This window comes from Saccostrea echinata, unplaced genomic scaffold, assembly GCF_033153115.1.
Source record: "Saccostrea echinata isolate AGI-Se365-2 ecotype Australia unplaced genomic scaffold, CSIRO_AGI_Sech_v1 ptg000016l, whole genome shotgun sequence".
Taxonomy (NCBI): Eukaryota; Metazoa; Mollusca; class Bivalvia; order Ostreida; family Ostreidae; genus Saccostrea; species Saccostrea echinata.
The window spans coordinates 10,796,324-10,816,443 of record NW_026889765.1 but is presented as its reverse complement, the minus strand read 5'-3'; the positions used below and the strand labels follow the sequence as shown (position 1 = coordinate 10,816,443).

At 32.1% G+C, this 20,120-nt stretch overlaps 1 protein-coding gene across 1 annotated transcript; it reads right to left on the bottom strand.

Annotated features, from left to right (window-relative positions):
- Positions 1–6,496: 6,496 nt before the first annotated feature.
- Positions 6,497–18,647, bottom strand: LOC133188429 (arylsulfatase B-like). Its single transcript, XM_061323857.1, has 14 exons — positions 18,543–18,647; positions 18,002–18,113; positions 17,348–17,399; positions 16,914–17,017; positions 15,897–16,003; positions 14,079–14,140; positions 13,455–13,556; positions 13,208–13,271; positions 12,910–13,007; positions 12,536–12,672; positions 11,681–11,739; positions 7,745–7,868; positions 7,294–7,442; positions 6,497–7,077 (listed from the first exon to the last, which is right to left on the bottom strand). Exons 1-14 carry the CDS (start codon positions 18,643–18,645, stop codon positions 6,905–6,907), a joined length of 1,446 nt encoding a protein of 481 aa, XP_061179841.1. The 5' UTR covers positions 18,646–18,647; the 3' UTR covers positions 6,497–6,904.
- Between the last annotated feature and the right edge of the window lie 1,473 nt (positions 18,648–20,120).

Here is a 20,120-nt window from a genome sequence, read left to right as displayed (position 1 = left end):
TCATCTAAAATTCAAAACATAATCAGTGTGACTATGTTCAAGATTTCTTGAAACATCACTATTTGCCAAGGTTTTGTCAATAGTTATCTAACTAGTGATATCTAACATATAATGCTATGTTTTGATCACAATCTCAAAATCCTTATATACTTATCATGCTAATTGTCTCCTTAAAATATCAGCAAATCTGAATAGCATTGAAAATTGACATACTGAATCCGAAAGAAAATGGGGCTGATTTGGGAAAAATAACAGATATACTGGTGTTGCTGATTGTTTGATTGTTTTTAAATCTATTATAAAACATACACTAGACAAAACTGCTAACGCAGCACTTATTATTCTTATTTGTGAAGTGAACATTTGCCTGATCGGTAATAGTATATATAAAATGCCATTTTTTCCAATACAGTGGGATTGACAAATGTCTTGGTGTCATGACAAAAATCTTTAAATGACCTTCTTGCCCGAAAACCAATTTTCCGACGTGAATTACACACCGTATTTGCCCATATATGAAGTAGGTGATTACCGCAGATGGTCCGTGAGGTAGCAACAGGAGGGTCTCCATGCAATTTAAAAATCAAATAATACATTGGTATAGACTATCATACATGTATCGCCTAGTAGTAATTCAGTGCCTTGGTGTCCATACCCAGTCCATCCAACTTCCGGTTGCCCTAATTTTGTGGAACAATCTTGTAATTGCCATTAGGTGCTTACTTAATGCTGTGACTATCTATAGTAAACATTTTCATGTTATTAAACTATTTTCAACAATTTCTCAATAGAGCATTGAATGATTTTTTTACTGTTTTAATTTTTTTGTTAAAATTTCTCAAAAGGAACCCCCTGCAGACACCATACTGACTGCTTCAACAGGCTCTTCTAGGGTCAAACGCCGCAAACGGTATAATTTTTTTCTGGGTTTTTAATTAGTACAATTTAAAGAACACAAACACAAAGCAAAAATAGAAATTTATTCCTCCAAAAAAAGTATAAACATTTGTTTTTTTTTCTATGAAATGGTTATGCTTCAGTTAACACTGTTGTTATTAATCAGATAAGGCATTCAGATGCCTCATTTCTTAATTAAGTAACATCACATCATATAAACAAGTTTAGAAAGGAAAAATATTAATTTCCATTGGTGGTATGTTAGTAATTTTGTCAAATGTACATGTATATTGCTAAAACTTCCAGATACAGTGTACAGTAAAATGACATAAAAAGATAAACAAAAGGAATGTGCCTTTTTGGCTTATGTTAAAGATGATAGATGACTTGTGATCCTGTGTTAATTCTTGCTCAGGCATAGAGAAATAACGTTTGATTGAATCTCTTATTCCGTAATGAATTAAGACTTTATTTGTAAAGAAATTAGAAGACATTTACTATTAAATACACCTACATTACACATGGGGTAAATTATCAAACCTGAATATAAATTTTTAGGAAACACAAATAAAAGCACTAGCTTTACATTTTCAAATTGAAAATTGACGAACACGTATATTTTACGACAAAAAACCATAGGTATCCAGACAATCGGAGAAAAATTCACATTTTAATAGCGATTCTCTGTAACCACTTAAACTTCTTTGCCACTCATGGTCACCGATTTTGATGAAACTTTGCCCATTATTACAACTTGACACCAGAAGCATATATCAAATAAAATTTCGTTGCTATGTGTCTTGGTTGCCATGGTAACAGCCAGAAAAGTTTAAAAAAAAATTGAGATTTTCAGTAACTTCAAGTCCGTATTAAGCCTTAATGAATACTAAGAAAAACAAACAAACCATTCTCCCAAAAACATGACACCTTGTTGCCACTTATGCTATAAAGAAACTATTTAGGATTTATCTCTAAGTAAGTGGTAACCATGGGTACATTTGACATACATTTTAGATGCTGAAAAATGCTGAAAAATGCTCAATATTCACAAATGATAGATGTTACATGATCAAACTCAATCAACAACATAAGAAAAACAATGAAAATATTTGACCTTCTCTAATTAGGTATTGGCAATATTATTCTAAAAATAACTTCCGTGGTTGCCATGGTAACATAGTGTCACCATGCAAAAATATGTTGCTATGATTGGGTTAATGCTACTATCTTGAGGAAAAACAATAAAATTCATGACTGGCATATATACATCCTTAGGACCTTACAACACCGACAACATAAGAAAAATTGGGATTAATTGTTACTTTGCAGTGTAACCATGAAAACAACGTACTAGATGTTTAAAGTGTTATTTTTTTGCTGCTTTAGGAATTTACTAACCTTTTAATCAAGAAACATATTATTTGACTCACCTTGAATAGTACTTATCTGGTAGAACTAAAGTTGAATATCATATATTGATAAAGTTTGTTGAAAAATACAACACTGTTGCTATGGTTACCGAGAAGAGAAAATGTTCGATTCTGTTAATTTTCTGTCAATATTAGACCCTATGTGCCAGCTTTTTGCATCCAGTTAGAGATTGGGTGGTAGTCAAAATTGAAAGTCAAGTTAGTTGTTCACATATATCAATCATTAAAGTTTTGGGAATCTACATACAAGGGTACGTATCCAAGGAAACAGAGTATTTTTCAGATTTTTATTCATGTTTTTTCGCCTTATTTCCATAGCAACGCACTATTTAAAGAATTGAAATTGAATTTTTTGAAATGTTAAAATAAGGGTCACACCAATGCCTTTAAAAATTGATCATCAGTTATATATAAATATGCTTTTTAAAAAGATAGGATAAGATTAAAACACTAAGAGAGTAAATTTAAAATCCCTTCATGGTATTAAAACCATGGCAACCATTGCCAACCTATAAGAAATATCATATTTCGTCCTTGGTATATGTTACAAAGATCTCTTGTCTATTGTTCGCTTGCATTTCAACCTATAATTGTTTTTGTTCTTATGTGCATGACTTTATAAAATTAAATAAACAAAATTATTACTTTTGAATACTTTGTTTCCATAGTAACGTATGTTAAAGTTGATTTACCAAACATGTTTATCATGCATTTAAGACACCAGGCCTTCAACTTTCAGAAACAGTCATTGCCACTTGTTTGCTTTGCTGCAAACTGTGGGACTCTGAACATGTTGAAAAATGCCATTTTTCAAACTTTGGGACATGTTGCTATGGTAACCGTGACACGTAGCAACCAATTTTTGCCTGATTTGAGCTTACGGTATCAAAGACTTTTATCACAGAGAGTTTGAAGAAATTCTAAGACTATGCGTGCCACAGCTCCTATATAAAAGTTCAAGTCATTACAGAAAATGGCTCTTAACTACTTTAACGGTGTTCTGGTTGTTGTATCAACTTCAAATGTTAAATAAGGTCGTTTAATGCAATCGCAAATTAAACGCATTTAATTGATTTCCGAAAAACACAGGGGGTATGTCTTTTTGACACTTTCCCCCGATTGCCGCGAGTACAAAAGAGGGGCGCACTTGGCGAATTCCTCCTCTTACTCAATAGCTACTCCAGCGTTCTGCACTTGTAATAATTGTTTCCCATCCACCACTCCCACTTAAGAGAAATAAATCTTAGTTGTTGATAGATTGTAAGTTTAAACATGTTTAGAATTAGAGCTGCTGCTGTTTCTGCTGTTTATTTGAATTTTTCAGGTTACGTTTATCTATGGACCTCTTTAATGTTTATGTGCACAAGATTGGATTGTGATCTACTTGCAATGGAACTGAAGACTGAAGATATGTTGCTGTCGCGGCTTTACGAATATGTCAGACAAGCAGAGACATTAGTCATCATTATATTATTGTTTATGTTTGATTATCTATTTTACATGCTTGGTAGAGCATGTGGTGGCTCGCTAAGGCTACCCTAGGAGCCAATTCAAGCTTGCTATGGAGTGCACTGGGAGCTTGTGTGAGGGATCTGTTTGGTATAACAGTAACCTCGTACCCCGTTCGGTATAACGGGTGGTTTTATTTTGCCCTACGCGGTATAGTGGGCTTACCTGTTCGGTTTAACAGGTAGTAGCCTCGCTAAGGAATCCCCTAGGAGGCAATTACATTGATATCCCAGCTGACTCGCTAAGGGGTACCCTAGGAGTCGATTAATACATATTGTTACGCCTTGCTATGGATTACCCTAGAAGGCGAGGTGCCATAGCGCCCGTTACCAATTTAGGTGTGTGGCAGCTAATGATTGTTAAATGCTTGTCTGACATTTGACATTGAAACAATTATTAAAGCTGCGGCCTGTTATCATCCAAAAACATGTTTTGTTATTTTTTCGGAAAAATATTCTATTAATACAAGGTCTAAATGTTTGTGCTATCATTGTAAGACATCACATATAACTTCCAAGTTTTTATCATGTTAACATTGGTATATAAGGCTAGATAAACGGAAATTTGATTTTTCTAAAAATGTATTCATTTTTGTACTCTTATGAGTAGAAATGTCAATTTTCTAATTGACCGTTTCTAAGACTTCAAAGAACATTAAATCATATTGGGATGCATAATATAAAAATTGTTGCACGAAAAGATTTCAATATCAAACTTCATTTTGAGACTTTATCAATTAAAAAAGGAGGAACAGATGTAATTAAGAAGGTAAAAAAAACATAATTACAAAACTGAAATTCTTAGCTTACCTTTTGAATTTAATACTTTTCACTTTTCTTAATCACTTACGCTACATATTCTATTTATAGTACTCTTCAAACCCAATTTTAAATGACTAAAAGAAAGTTTATCATGACTTTTACAGTCCTGAAGAAATATCCTGTATTAGACTGACTTAACCTATGTAATGTCAATAAGTATGTTTTCAGTAGGAATAAAATTGGGGAAAAGTAATGTTGGACAATTGTTACGACCAGTCGTAATTACCTTAACCAAAATGAATCTTTACTACTGAAATTACTTTCTAAGACTCAAAGCATGCACACTGTGAAACATTCAGATGTTTTAAAAAGCAAATGCTGCAATTGTAGGAAAAATTACCTTTCCTCCTGGCCAGTTTGCCTTTTAGACAACTCGTTTTGCTTTATGTACACTAGAAAAATCATAAGTACCAGCCTACTGTACAGTTTGTATTTGTCACGTAGGCTGAAAATGATACATGAGCATCTTCACAAAAATTGAAATATACATATAGGATTTTGTATAACAGCTTGTCCAAAACAACGTGCTGTTCTGGCATAGATTGATTTCGAAGTTTTGTTTTATTGGTTTCATCCGCATATTGTATTTAATTACTTATCAAAATTTAGTGAATTTTATGGACAGACTACTTAGTATGGAGTTATGATTAAGGATATCCGCATATCATGCATCTGAATATGATTCAAATATTTTCTTCTGTAATATTTGATGACAATCAAGCGAAATGTAGCACATGATAAAATAGAATCTTTCCTTGTATGTACCTCAAAATTTTCATATCAATATATTGAAAAGTCACGGTGCAGTTAAATTTTTGACGTCAAGGGAATTATAAATCAAAAGACCTTAACTTTCTTTTTTTTTCAACATGTTCCTAAGTATTTGGTACTGTATAGTTTGGTTACCTTATCCACTAAGCATAAACATCCATAGACCATTTCTGGTGCAGAGTGAATAATAGAAGTGTCCTCGTAATTTTTGAACGGCCCTCGTATATTTGATCTTTTACTTTTTAAATGCCAAAGTAACATTTTTTCATATTTTTTTAATTTATTCATTACCTATTTATTTTTTCTTATATATATTTATTATTTTTAAAAACTCAAAAAAGAACGGTAACTATATATGTACATAGAGGGAGATGGAGATTTATGTCAATACTGGCAGATGAATTAAAAATTCAGATAGACATAACATGATTACGATATCCATAGGAAACATGCATACATATACATATATGATGTTCATTAATTAAGATTTGAGCTTTTATTTGTCATAGTATGATCATTATTGTCACAGAAATTTATCTCTATGTAGATACTCATGAACAAAATTTAGTAATGTCATAAGCTACAATCGACTACCGTTTAAATTATTTTATCGATTATTTGAAAGAATTTATAATAACAACGCAATACCATTAAAAAATGAGAAAGGTTACTATGAATGTAGTTCGCAATACATGACTTTAGATTTTGTACCATATGTGGTTTTTACAAGGGAGATTGTATTTATAAAATGATACTTTTAACAGATGTTTGATTTATACGTACAACTTGACTAATTATGATCCACTAATACTTTTTTATGATGACCATTTCGTATGCATGCAGAATGAAGGTTTTTTGAGGGGAGGGGAGGAGGAGAGGGGTTGTAAATATCCATAATAGTAAAGGATCCCAATTTAATTGTCAAGACTATGTATAAACTTTTCTTGATTCATGCTTTTAGAAAGGTAGATGTTTAAGCTGCTGGTTGATAATGCACTGATAATTTCTCAGTCGTCTGCCTGTTTAACAAAAACAAATGTTCATCTTAAAAAAAGAAGAAGAATGAGCAAGTTTATCAAAATTTTAATTCAATATAACGAAGTGAATTCTTTAAATAAATCGTGTACAGAGTCTTTGAGATGTGTTTTAAATAACTAGTTGTCTAAATCCGATACTAGTATACCAATCAAATTACAAACACTTGTGCATAATTCTTTGTAAATAGATACGTTTGGTTCTTTTTCTGAGCGCAAAATAGTAACATAGCCTCTCTGTGTGTGTTTGTTATTTAGGACACGTATCTTTTATATGTTACATGTGTATAACATTTATATTTAATACACTTTTCAACAAGATTTATTTCTTTGGAAATTAATAATTTAATCTTAATTAACGTTTACTCAAACAAAAAGATATTGTGCCAGAACCATCCTATCTAATTTAACAAAACTGAACATTTTACTATGTAAATTTGAATTAGCACCATCCCGGTGTCCAAAATCCACCATAATTCTTGGGAGCTGCAGATTTAGTATTCGATGGGTAACGAGCAGGGACAATTTGCTTGTGATAAGAGTCAAGCCTCGACTTCAGTTTTGACACCACATCCGGGAGCTTTTTGGATAGATCGACGTGTTCATTTGGATCATCTAAAATTGAACATTTTTTGTCAAAAAATAATAATGGTAAAGAAGATGAAGAGGATTCATTGAATTTTCATTTGATATGGTAAATACGAGGAATTTCACACAAGAAGAGTATGCACAGTGCAAAAAGAATTTTGAAAAACCGTACTTTACATTCTTACATTTTCATAGAAAGAACTTTATTACTTCAACAGTGACAAAATCTCTTGTATATCAAACCTTTTAAATTAAAAAGCATCAACTTGTCTGTAAAAGGAAACGTGACGTTGGCTGGGGCATCGTTATGATTGTCTTTAACCACTTGGTCAGGCTTGTACCAGCCTTGGTAGAATCCTGGATATCCATCTATTAATTTGTAATCCCCCATTCTAAAACATATTTCCAAAAATTAAGAAATACCGCATATTAGCATTTTAACGCTTTTCGGCGTTATAAAGTACTCTGGTGTACATTCATATCGAGTTAAGCACGTCGATGTGTTATGAAAATTTGCATTCAAATCTTCGATTCATTATTGATGGACAATGCTTGCTTTTTGTAAACTTGTAAATACAAAAGAATCGAACAACGTATACAATAAATAATCAAGACAGTTAGAGAATTCCCTTTATTTATATGATAAACATAAATTTACGCTAATTATGATAATATTATATAATTCTGTATGTACCTTATGGCGGCGTGGCCACAGAGCTCCGGTTTCATATCATCAATGTTGTAAACAAATTCGGTTCTCTTGGACTCCCCTCCTGTTCTTAGACTGTCCCATTGATCGATTCCGTCCAGACTTGGGTCTGCAGTGTATGAAAAATTAAATACGTGTTCTCAAAAATCATGTAGAAAATGTCACGAAAAAACATTACTAACTGCATATATATCTAAAGGCACAATAAACGCAATTGATAGAATAAATCAAATAATATAGATATATCAAACCATTATAATCGCATTAGTGAATAAAATCTAGGCTTAAGGAGGGATTCTTGTCTGCGCAGGTAGGTTAATGCTTCCCGTAGAATATCACAGTGCACTCTGTGCCTTCACTTCTCTGAACTACAAAAATATGACGTCATAATCGAAAATGACTGCCAACTTGAGGTGTTATGATGGAGAGAGTGTCATGAACTTTACACTTTATTTCAAACTGCATGTAAAATGCTAGATAACTATTGCAAAATTCACGGGTCGTTAAGGTTTTTAAAGTCTTGTATGTCCGAATATTTTAAAAATACACCGCTTACCTACCCTTGATTGAAATTCAGCATGTTCAAAATGCTTATGAAAAATATACTTTTGAAATGTACTCTGTTTTATACCCGTGGTTGGAGGTAGAATTTATTTTGTGTGTATAAAAGAGTCTGGCACAGGTGATTAATGAGGATTAATCTGAGAATTTGTGTGGAAATCTGTAAGAAGAGGTTGTTCTCTAACTGAATCTTGCTTTGAAAAAATGTGTGTTGGCTTTGTTTTAACACAGATTTCGATATTGTGTGGAAAATACCCTCAAATTTGTAAGTAAGTTGAATTTCTCACGAAATATTTTGTACCCAAGTAATACTATGACTTTTCCCAAGCACATTTCGGGTACACAAGGATACGATGAGTTTATCTATATAATAACGTGTTAATAATTATTGTGTTAATCAGCTGCGCCGAAGCGATTTATATGAAACACTTCAAAAAATTATAAATGACCGTCACATGATCAACAAAGTCACGTGATATCATAACAAATATGTTAATATATAGTCGAGGAAACCCTCTATATAAATAGGAAGTCTTAAAGTTCAATACTTACAAATTAAAACCAAATTCGACCTCGCAATGACATATTATGTTTTGAACGCATTCTAAAGCTTCGGGAAGCCTTAACATAGCTGCGTGGTTTTTGACTAGATGAAATATTCAAAGTATATTTGGTTATATGTCTTATATAATTAGATGTAAGAGATTTGAAAGATCATATTTTTCTTTTCTTCGTCATAATTGTACAACTTTAAATAGAAATGGTAAACTGAGTTTGAAATCTAGAAGGGACTATATTTTTGGCGGAACGGCGTCGTATGAAAATATCTCCTTTTCTGCTTCTCAAAATTACTATAGAACAATGAATTTATTTAAAATTTTTAAACATTCAAAGTCTAAAAGAAAAATTCAGATGTAAGTAAAATTAAAAATAATGAACTGAAGTTTTAAAATATTTCAAATTAATATGATTTTCCAGACAAATTACAATTTTGTTAACTTTTAAAAGCTTCCGATCTAAGTACAGATTTGAGCCAAAAACCTGTAAAAAGTGTTTTTTTCTCTCTCTCTCTTAGTAAATTTTCAAAACTTTTTGTTTTTGTATCAATTTGTATCTTTATATGACTACTTTACCATATTTTAAAATAAGAAAAAATTATATATACGAAGCATATAAAAATAAGTAGTATATCCTTAAAATCTAAGAAAAATGGAGGAAATTCGGATGAGCCAATAACTATTTTAGTTAAATTATTTATGTTAATTTGGTAGTATCGTCTGATAGACCTTATATGGTAATATCTTTTTATACAAAGAGAAAAACATTTAGTCTTTTGAAATAAAAGTAGGCATTGCATGATTGGCAACATAATTATTTTATTCCTAAGGTCAAGGAAAAAGATAATGACCTTGACCTGACCTTACTTTTAATATAAAAGTCAAATTTAATCTAATCGATACCACTACTTAATGATAATGTCTTCTTAAATCTATAAAAATTTCAATAATTTTTAAATACAAGAAATCTGAGAAGAATGTTTCCTTGTTAGTGTATCTCCTACATACTATCATTTCAAACATGGGGGGGGGGATACTTTCGTCACAACCATTGATTACTATTAACTTTAAAGTTGACGCCTTAAGAATTGCCTGGCTTCTAAAAATCTGCATTGGCGATTAATTTTTTTTTTTGATAAGGCGCTTGTTGGCGCCTAAATTTTAGAGGTCACTTAGAGGCCTGTTACACTTTAGACTTTGATTACACTTAAACTCTATCAATTTTTGGAGAGCATTGTTGACCCTTGATTACACCTTCGCAGCTATGTTAAGGCTGTCCGAAGGCTTAATATGCATTAGATATATACTATTTTCTTTTGAGCTATGATTTGATTTCAATTTGTAATCTATGCATACATACACAGTTAAGTTGTAAAGAGAGTTGAATAAGGCATTATAAAAAAAAAAGCATTCTATGATGTCACATGACTGTGTTGATCACGTGACGGACACTTATGAATTTTCTTAAATGTTGCACAAAAATCGCATCGGCACAAGTGAAAAACAAAATTATTGTGAACGGCTTGTTACATAAATCAATTAAACGTATTCTTGGTATATATAAAGTGCTGGGGGCAAGTCTGAATTTTACTTCTTAAGAAAATATTTCACGAGAAATTCAACTTACCCACATACAAGGGGTCATTTTCCACTCTTCCTCGCAATTTATACAAAATGGGATAAATTACATACAATCCCCCAGCAAAATTCAGTTAGAGGACATATTTCTCTAGTTGATTCACACAGAATATCTTCAATTAATCCTTATTATTCACTTATGCCAGTCTAATATATACACGATTTATAAATTCTCACTCTGTCTAAAGACGCGTAAGGGGGGGGGGGGTTCACAATTTTTTTGTAATTGTTTGAATACGTACATGTTAGACAAGAAAAAGGAATAACGATATTATACTGCAAATATTCACCATCATAACAGCCTTAAAACAACAATCCAGACACGTGAATTAAACATCAACATAAAAAATTCTACATGTGATGTGAAAGAAATGTAAATGTTATGACACTTTCCCCGTCATGTCTGCTCAAATTTGCAGTGACTTGACGTCATATGCCATTATGACGTCATATCTAGGTAGTTCAGAGAAGTTACTGCGGTTGGTACACTGTGACATTCTTCGAACAGCCTTATCCTAGCCGCGTTAGGCTTTATCAATTTTGGAACAGGATTGTTGACCCTTGATTACACTTAAGGTCAAGATCTAGGAAATGACTTTAGATTGTCTTTTTTGGTGCTAGATCCATTATGACGTCATAATCAATTTCAATTTCTTTTTCCCGTACTTTACAGCTCTAATAGAATTTGGTAGAAAATAAAGTATTTTCATGGAATTCAATTTGAAACATTGTGAAAAGTAATCCCCATACCTATATTCAGTTTTATATTATTTCAAAGAAGAGGCCAAGAACATACAAATTACCGTTTTCTGAGAGACTGTAGGCAATCTGGAAACAATTCCTTTGTCTGATATGGAAAAACTCCCGTATTCATGACTGGTTTTCTTAATTTTTCATTGAAAATGACAGTTTAAAATATGATTTTTCGTCTTGATTGCCAACAAATTATGCCCCGAAACACATTTGACCAAGCTAAAGTTATAAAGCATCACTAAAGGAATTTATTTCTCAAATTTGAGAAATCTGTAGGCACCTTTCATTTACTAGATCTTGACCTTCAGACTTTATCAATTTTGGGACAGTATTGATGCCCCTTTATTATACACTAAGACTTTATGAATTTTATGATAGGATCGTTGCCCTCTGATTACACTTTCCACTCTACCTGGTGTTCCTCCAGCTGCACTGAGAACTGTAGGCATCCAGTCCACTGCATGAATAATCCTTAAGTAGACAATACAATTAAACATGTGAGGAAATAGAGAATGTAAATAAGAACGAATGTCTCAATTAAGCAAACTTATATATGTTCATAAGTAAATTCACAAACCTTTGTGTTTTAAATTGAAGATCTTTATAATTTTATTATCATTGGTATTGGTTATAATTATATTCACATGCATATTCACAATATTATTGTGTTTTTAATGATTAGATTTTGTTTTATAAAAAAGCTGTTTTTACAGAGTAGTATCAAACTGTTATCTCAAACGATCAATGAGATGCTTGAACTTCACAACTATGTCAAAGTTCATACTTTTTGTGTTCATTCCTTCATATATTCTAATATGTACTTTTTACAATGATTTCAGGTAGGTAGATTAAACAAGTAGAGCATGATCAAAAGTTTACGACTGACGGACGATGAATAAAAATTGATATCATAAGTTTATTTCTGTCATTCAGTGACCTGATAAAGCAATTTTACAGTCCATTCTTTATTTTAAATGCACATTGTTTATTGTCTTCCTCTAAGAGAAGACATCTATTTTATTAGAATACAAGGAAAATCACTTTTTATAACTTTTAACAATATCAACATGTTTAGATTTAAATTCAACTATTCATCATTAGTATCATATAAAAATATTCTATTACCTAAAATATTTGAAATTCAATACGTTATCTAACAAATATAGATGACTGCTTTCCAGCAGATACATGTCTAAGGTACTGCTTCGAAGATAATATTGCTATCGCTTTCTCAAATATCCTCTCTGAGAATAATTCAAATACTGACCCATTATAGACAGAGTTAGTTTTCTGTATCCCGGCCCCAGATATAAATGCCGTGGCTCTTGTTCCTCCTTCAAACAATGTGGTCTTACCTCCCCTTAGTGGATAATTATTTCCGGCAAATGTTACCCAGCCACCATTCTTATTACATAAAAATGTATATCATTGTGAAAGTCACACAAGAACTGCAAATGGCGATGAATTATGTAATTTTTTTCGAAATCTTTCAGTATGTTAATGTGATCTTTAGCAGAGTGAGTCATCATTTTATTTTTCGCGCTATTGCTGAAATATCGTTTGTTACATTACTTTCTATAGATAACAGCATTTATTTATATACTTTGCAAATGTAATTGTGGTTATGTTTGTTGTACTCACGTCTGCAGTAAATATAATAAGTGTATCGTTGAACATTCCTTTAGCTTTTAATGCATTAGTTATGTTTCCTATTGCTTCATCCATGGCTGTTACCATACCTGGAAATTAAGGTTTAGAAAATCATCGAAGTTTTGCGAATCCAAGTACATGTACTATGCTCAACAACTCAACTTCAGTAGCTTAAAAAGTACAACTGGTCCTAGTTTGTTCTAGCATTGTTTGTGAAAGACTTTTTTTAAATTTAAAAATCAAAACAATTGTAACAAAATCATCCAATTTCTTTGAAAGTGGCATTTACCTAAGTAGGTTTTGCGTGACTCTGTTTTCACTTTTGGATACATGGCACTATAATAATCTGGAACCTATGGGACAGTATTTTTAAAAATAAAAAGATTGAGTTACTAAGGTGTCCTTAGCAGGTACTCTAATAGTTGACGGTTGAACGCATTTGTCATTGAGAAGACTATCCTTTCAAAAGAGTTATAAAAAGTGTGATTAAAAAGTATTTCTTGTGTATAATAATGCAGTGACTTATATATATTTACCTGAAGAGGTTCATGTACAGATTGGAATGGCAGGTACATATACATTGGCTTAGTCATGTCATGACCCATAATGATAGACTGAGCTCTTCTGGCATACATATGCTGTAATAATTAAAATACATGTATTTATAATTTACGAAATGTTGCATCAGTTACAACCAGTGGCCGGTCCAAGAGGGGCGGGGTAAAGAAGTCGTTCCCCCTTTTGAGAAAAAGATAGAAACAGAAAGGGGATAGACAGTTTATGGTCCTATTTCCCGGAATCGGCTTTTTGTGTTGTCGGCTCAATTATTACGTGTTAATGCTTATGATTCCTCGACAATAGCATGTAAAAGAAATAAAAAAAATTATGTTTGTAAAACTTTGTGTACATGTAATTTTTGTTTTCCTATTATGCGATTTAATAAAAAAGTAGAGAAACCGATTCCGAAACTGTATCCATCTCAAAGTCTCTTTGATTTTTCCATATATACTTTTTTCAGGCACATTTACAGGTATTAAAAATATTTTGAGAATGAAAATCCTTTGTGAATATACCAAAAGAAGCCGGAAGGCCAAACGGTCTCACCTTGAGCTGGTAACTAATTCTGATCAGAGAATTATACTTGATTTATAAACACTTACTGCAGAGTACTCTCCCGTGGCATTAACGGGTGTTTTGTTGTCTCTGAAGTCCTTACCACCGGCTATTAAGATATAAAGAATCAGATTTATTATTCAATTAAATATATTTATTTTTTTTTTCAATTGTCTATTCATTGAGCATGATACTGAAATAACATTTTAATATACTTTCCTCTCTGCACTTTCTAAGCAGGAAAAAAAATACAAAATGTACGGAAATTGTCAATGATTTACAAGTATCTATACTTATAAATTAATAAATTTTGCAAATAAACTCCGAAATGGGTGCACCAGAGTTCTTACTTACTCCTCTAAGAATACACTAGATACAAGATGATGTCCGTAAACTAAATTTAGATTCCACTCGCATAGTAAGTATCGTACATTAAATGAAAAGTCTACTTTCATTTTCTATAAACAGCCATGAATTAGCAGAAACGTGAGAAAGGTGGCGTTTCCGGTTGGCGGATCTAAGTTACTGGCAATTTTTAATGAAACTGACGACAAGCAATCGTTTATTTATTTCATAAAACGTCATCACCGAATTATTCAATCAAAACTTGATTTAAATGATATAAAAGAAAAAAGTTGTGATAACCGATTAAAAAGGGAAATGTGCAAATTATTTTCGTTATTCGCCGATCTTAATATTGACGGAAGCTTCTAGAACATCATATAGCATCGAGTCCGATGTTATAAAGAAAAACGAGACGATTATAGCTGCATGAAAAATTTGTGTGAATGGTCATTGAAATAATTGTAAACCATTGATAACACTATAAGTTGTGAATATATTTATATATCGAAAGACTATTACATATATGTAGTAGGATTTCCTAATAAATTTATCGGTAAAATTTGTATATTCCTCAATGAGATCATCGTGGCAACGAACCCGAAGTACAATTTGTATTTCGTAATAAACTTGCTTACACGAAAAGAGAAAATTAATGAATAAAGAATTGTTCAAATACAATTAATGCTGTAAAATTGTGTGCTTTAATCAGTACATTTCAATTTTTTTCTGAATACAGTCTTTTGTATCAAATACTCGGCCTATTCATAGGGCGTTAAAAGCTATAGAAAATAATTTTTTACACAGGTACTTGGGTCTTGGTTTATATATATGTTTGTACCTTATTGATATGTAAAAAAAAAAAAAAAAAAGTAAAGTACATTTTTTACATATCAATAAGGTACATACATACATGTATTTATAAACCAAGACCCAAGTACCTGTGAATTTTAACCCCCCCCCCCCCAAAAAAAACCCAATCAATTTATCAGTATAATGTGCATATTCGCTGCTTTTATCCATGACGGAAATGAAATAAGAGCATCTGAAGTACAATATCCATAACATAGTATAACAGGTTTCAGAAAAACGTCAATAAATGAAATTGTAATTTTTCAAGTTTTTACAAAAGGGAGGTGGGGTGGAGACGTACATGTACATCTGCTTCATGCGGGATTTTGAACAAAGTATTTCTTCCTGCTATAAGCCTGTAGGCTGTCGGAATTTTCTGTCGGTAGTGGTAATCCCCGCGCTTGCGCGGGATTTTATCTAGTATATTATAATTCCGATCAATACTAGTAGTTTAGAGATTAATATCAAACCATTTCAAGCCTTCATCTTTCTAAATAGTATATTAATACATACAAACATACAATTATCACAATTTATGAATTTGTAAATTTATTTTTAAATGACCAAAAAAGTACATGATCTTATTCCATACCAAAAGATGCATTCATTGAATTGCTCTAGAAAACAGACTCAAAATTTTATAAATTCGATTGCATTTCACATGTACATACCAACACTAAGCTGGTAATAGTCCTCCTGGCCATTGTAATAACCATAGAACGTGTCAAACCCCCTATAGGTGGGGGTGCACTCCCACTTACAAAATCCTAGGTGCCACCTGAATAATACAACAATCTTTCTATTCCTTAGTCCAGAAAAAGTTGATTTCTGGACTAATTAAAACCCGAACATATATAACATTTCATTTTTTTTCAAAATAAAATAAAATAAGTTTGTAATTCTGAAATCAAATATAAGAATTGAATAGACTAGTCTAGTATGTGCACTTACTGAAAAGTTTCTATGTGCGTTGGAAGTGAGCGACATAAAAGAATAATGAAGGAAGGGATGACAAAGTACAGAGTTTCTATTAGCTATTTTGGACCTTTTAAATCAGTCCATAAAAAGAAAATGGTTAATAAAATGTAAGATAGAAATATTTCATGCAGTTTCTAATTGCACAAATTCATATGAAAATCTTATAAATTATAGGAGGAGTGATTTATGTATATTTAAATAGTTCTATGAGACACCTCTATGTTCCCTACCTCTTTTTCTCCCTCCGTTACTATCTTAATAATGTTATATTTAACAATATGGTATTATATGCATGGACAGCAAGAAACATAAAGCTCATCTAATCTTTAATCCTATAAGTAAGACCTCAGCCAAATCCAAATCTGAGAAACAAAGGTATTTATCTAATTCATTATGGATGATTCTAACACACACTTGGGGGAAGGGGGGACCCTATGGACGACAGAGAAAGGTGGTTTTAAACGTCAACCAAAATTATCCGGACTAGACTAAGCTTAAATCAAGTCATTTTAATATTTACATAGAGAAATTTATGAGATTAAAAATATGAACTGGGCATTATTTGTAAATATGATATTCAATAATGTCGAACAAAGTATATGAAAAGAACATGAACATGAATGCAGTAAGCAACCACTCCTTTATTAAGTTAATTTCAGATCTAGCAATTATTCTTTTTATTCTTAATTGAATTAGAAAACAAGACTTACTTTCCAATAGCGTGGGTGGTATACCCTAACTCTTTTAATTTCTGTGGTAGAAAGGTGTAATTCAGGGGAGAACAAGCAGCCTGCTCAGGAAGGATTACTAGATGCTGAAAAAAATCTGTATTATCAAAAACATACTTCAGTATTTCACCTCGGGCTATAATCTATTAACTGTCCATATTTTCTTATGATACATAACCACTGTAACCTATTTAGCACAACTTGAGGAATTATTATATATTTCTATTTTATATATTTTACCAAAGTTTTTTTTCTTAATTTCATACCAGCGTTTTATTTTGATTCGGTAAATGTAGAAATTGAAAATCTTGATAAAGTATATAACGTGCGATACAAGGGAAAGATCCGCTCCTCTCATAATTGAATCGTGTAGCTTGGCTTTAACAATCTTACGCTTGTCAATATAATTATATTACCTGAAGGCCGGACTTGTAGGCGTAGTGACCAGTCATGAACGAGTTCCTTGACCTACAATTGTCAATCTAACGAATGAACAAGAACAAAAATATTCCCATTCTTTGTGCGCATGCATGGACTTCTACTTTAAGGAAGAAATCAAATGTATTTCTTAAATCATGTCTATTTATAAAATCTGTATAATTTTTAAGTAATTGATTTAATAGCTACTGAATGATTTACTGCGCAGTTAAAGCTTTATAAAAGCAGAATGCGGTTTACAAAAAAAAACATGCTCTTACCCAGGTTTTTTAAATTACCTAAATTTATTCTTAATAATTAAAAATTTTATCATTAAGATTTAAAACTAAGACAATATCCCTTTAGAAATGCCTTCAAATTATACAATTCAAGCAAATTGTTATTAAGTAAAACAAAACAGCACATACACTATTTTATATCTTTAATCAAATGATTATTAGAATTACATATACAGAGAAGGCCTCATTTCAAATGTACTCAATTAGATGTTCCTTATTTATATACATGTAACTTTACTTCGAATTTCATTCGTATCAAGCTCTAAAATTCAAGATTTTAGGGATCCTATTGCATTCAATTTTAATTTCATTATTATCCTTCCTGAGAAGAAATCATTGTTGTAAGGAACTTACGGTGTACAGACGGGCATCACGTAGGAGGATTGTAAGATCATACCGCTGTGCGCCAGTTTGTCAATGTTTGGAGTTATGACGTCAGGATTCCGGAAACCAACATCATTCCAACCTTGCATAATAACATGTTCATAATTATAATATGATAACTTTTCCTCCCTTGAAAAAAATCGTAAAAGTTCGCTTGATGTAAAGGACTATGAAAAATATATCCAAGAAACTAGTTTGTTCGTCAAGTCGGAAGTTTAAAACTTATCAACGAGCAAGGAAAATAATACGGGAAATGAAGACGATTATAGCGGACAAACATTCCTATGTTCAGCATTTTATGAAATCCTTCTTAATAAGCACAGTTTCGATTCATAATGAGCTTAGACAAATTTTACATGCATCGATTGCACTATTATTTCAGCAAGTCCTTGAAAATTATAGACATAATTAGAAAGCTGCTGAATGTTTTACAATAGTATTTACATGTATTATCATGTAATAGAAGGCAAAATATTTTACGTTACTTTGATCATGTCGATAAATTACTTACCATAGTCGTCTGCTACAATGAAGAGGATGTTTGGAGCTTTAGCAGAAACAAAAGTTAGCTGGAGGAGACAGGTAACGTAGAATAGAAAGCTAGCTGTCGCCATTTTACCGGAATGTGTATCTCGGATCGATGCAGCATTTACATTTTATATTGTGTTTTGAATTCGGTCACATGATTCGCGGTTCAGAAAGTGGGACGACTTCTGCACTTTAAATATCCTGATATTGACTGTTTACTTTATATAATCTTTGTGTGTTCAATTCGTATTATGATGATGGAAGAAATTATCAAGATTTCCTGCTGACTATCATGTATTATATATTTATCTTTGTTTTAAGAAACTGACAGCTATATTGGTCACTGTATACAAGCTGATGACCGTAGTATATATTACGGTCATCAAAAAAATGTCAGCCGACCTGATTAGTTATAGAATTTTGCAATCACTATTTCAAATATTTGTCAATTTATCTGCGTTACCTATAATGATGAGTAAGTATATAGGGATGTCAGTTGCTGTTCTTTACACGCATTAAGGAAATTAAAACGATAAATCGTCCTCAATGTTTTGTAATATGATGACCGTATGTTTAGATGAAGACCGTAAATTACTAAATTAATGACCATATACTATGTATGGAACCATGCTTTTATGACAAATTCTCTGATTAATGTGCAATTCAAAGTATCAAGATATTTTAATTTTGGATCACGATTGTATCCAGAAGTAAATAAGTAACGAACCATATTAACTTCTTTCACTTTTGTTTTGTTTGGAAGGAAAACAAAATTACAATGTGCACTATATGACAATCACTTTATATCTATACCAGATTTACCCTGTAGGTGAGAACGTGGATGTTCAAACTAGTAGTAAAGGCACGAGATGTGTAAGGGGACTGGGAAAGATGGGGAAGGGGCAGCCCCGCCCCCCTAAAAAAAAAAACACTAATTTTGTGACATTTTAGTTTTTAGGTCACCTGAGTCACTCAGGTGACCTATTGCTATCCGTTTTTGTCCGTCGGCGTGCGTCGTGCGATGTGCGTTAACATTTGAACATTTTTAGCTTCTTCTCTGAAACTGCTCAACCAATTTCAACTAAATTTGGCATATAGCATTTATGGGTAAAGGGGAACAAAAATTGTGTCCCTGCCTACATGTAACTGGGGCCTGAGGGGTGGGGCTAAAACCACCAAAATTAATGCAATCTTTAAAAATCTTCTTCTTTACTCCTGGACATCAAGCAGTCAAACTGTTGGCATCATTGTAATAAGCATTTAGTCCTCTACCAAAATTGTGAAATTCATGGCCCCAGGGTCAGGGGTTATGGTGCTAGGGTGGGGCTATATAGATCATATAGTGAAAGTGTATTATTTCTTTGAAAATCTACTTCTCTGCTCCTGGGTATTAAATAAACTAACTAAGTATATAGTTATGATGAGTAAGAGTGACTCTTCCAAATATGTGAAATTCATAGCCCCAGGGGCAGGGGTTCTGGTGTTAGGGCGGGGCTCTATTAATTATATAGTGAAAATGCATTAGTTCTTTGGAAATCTTCTACTCTGCTCCTGGGTATTA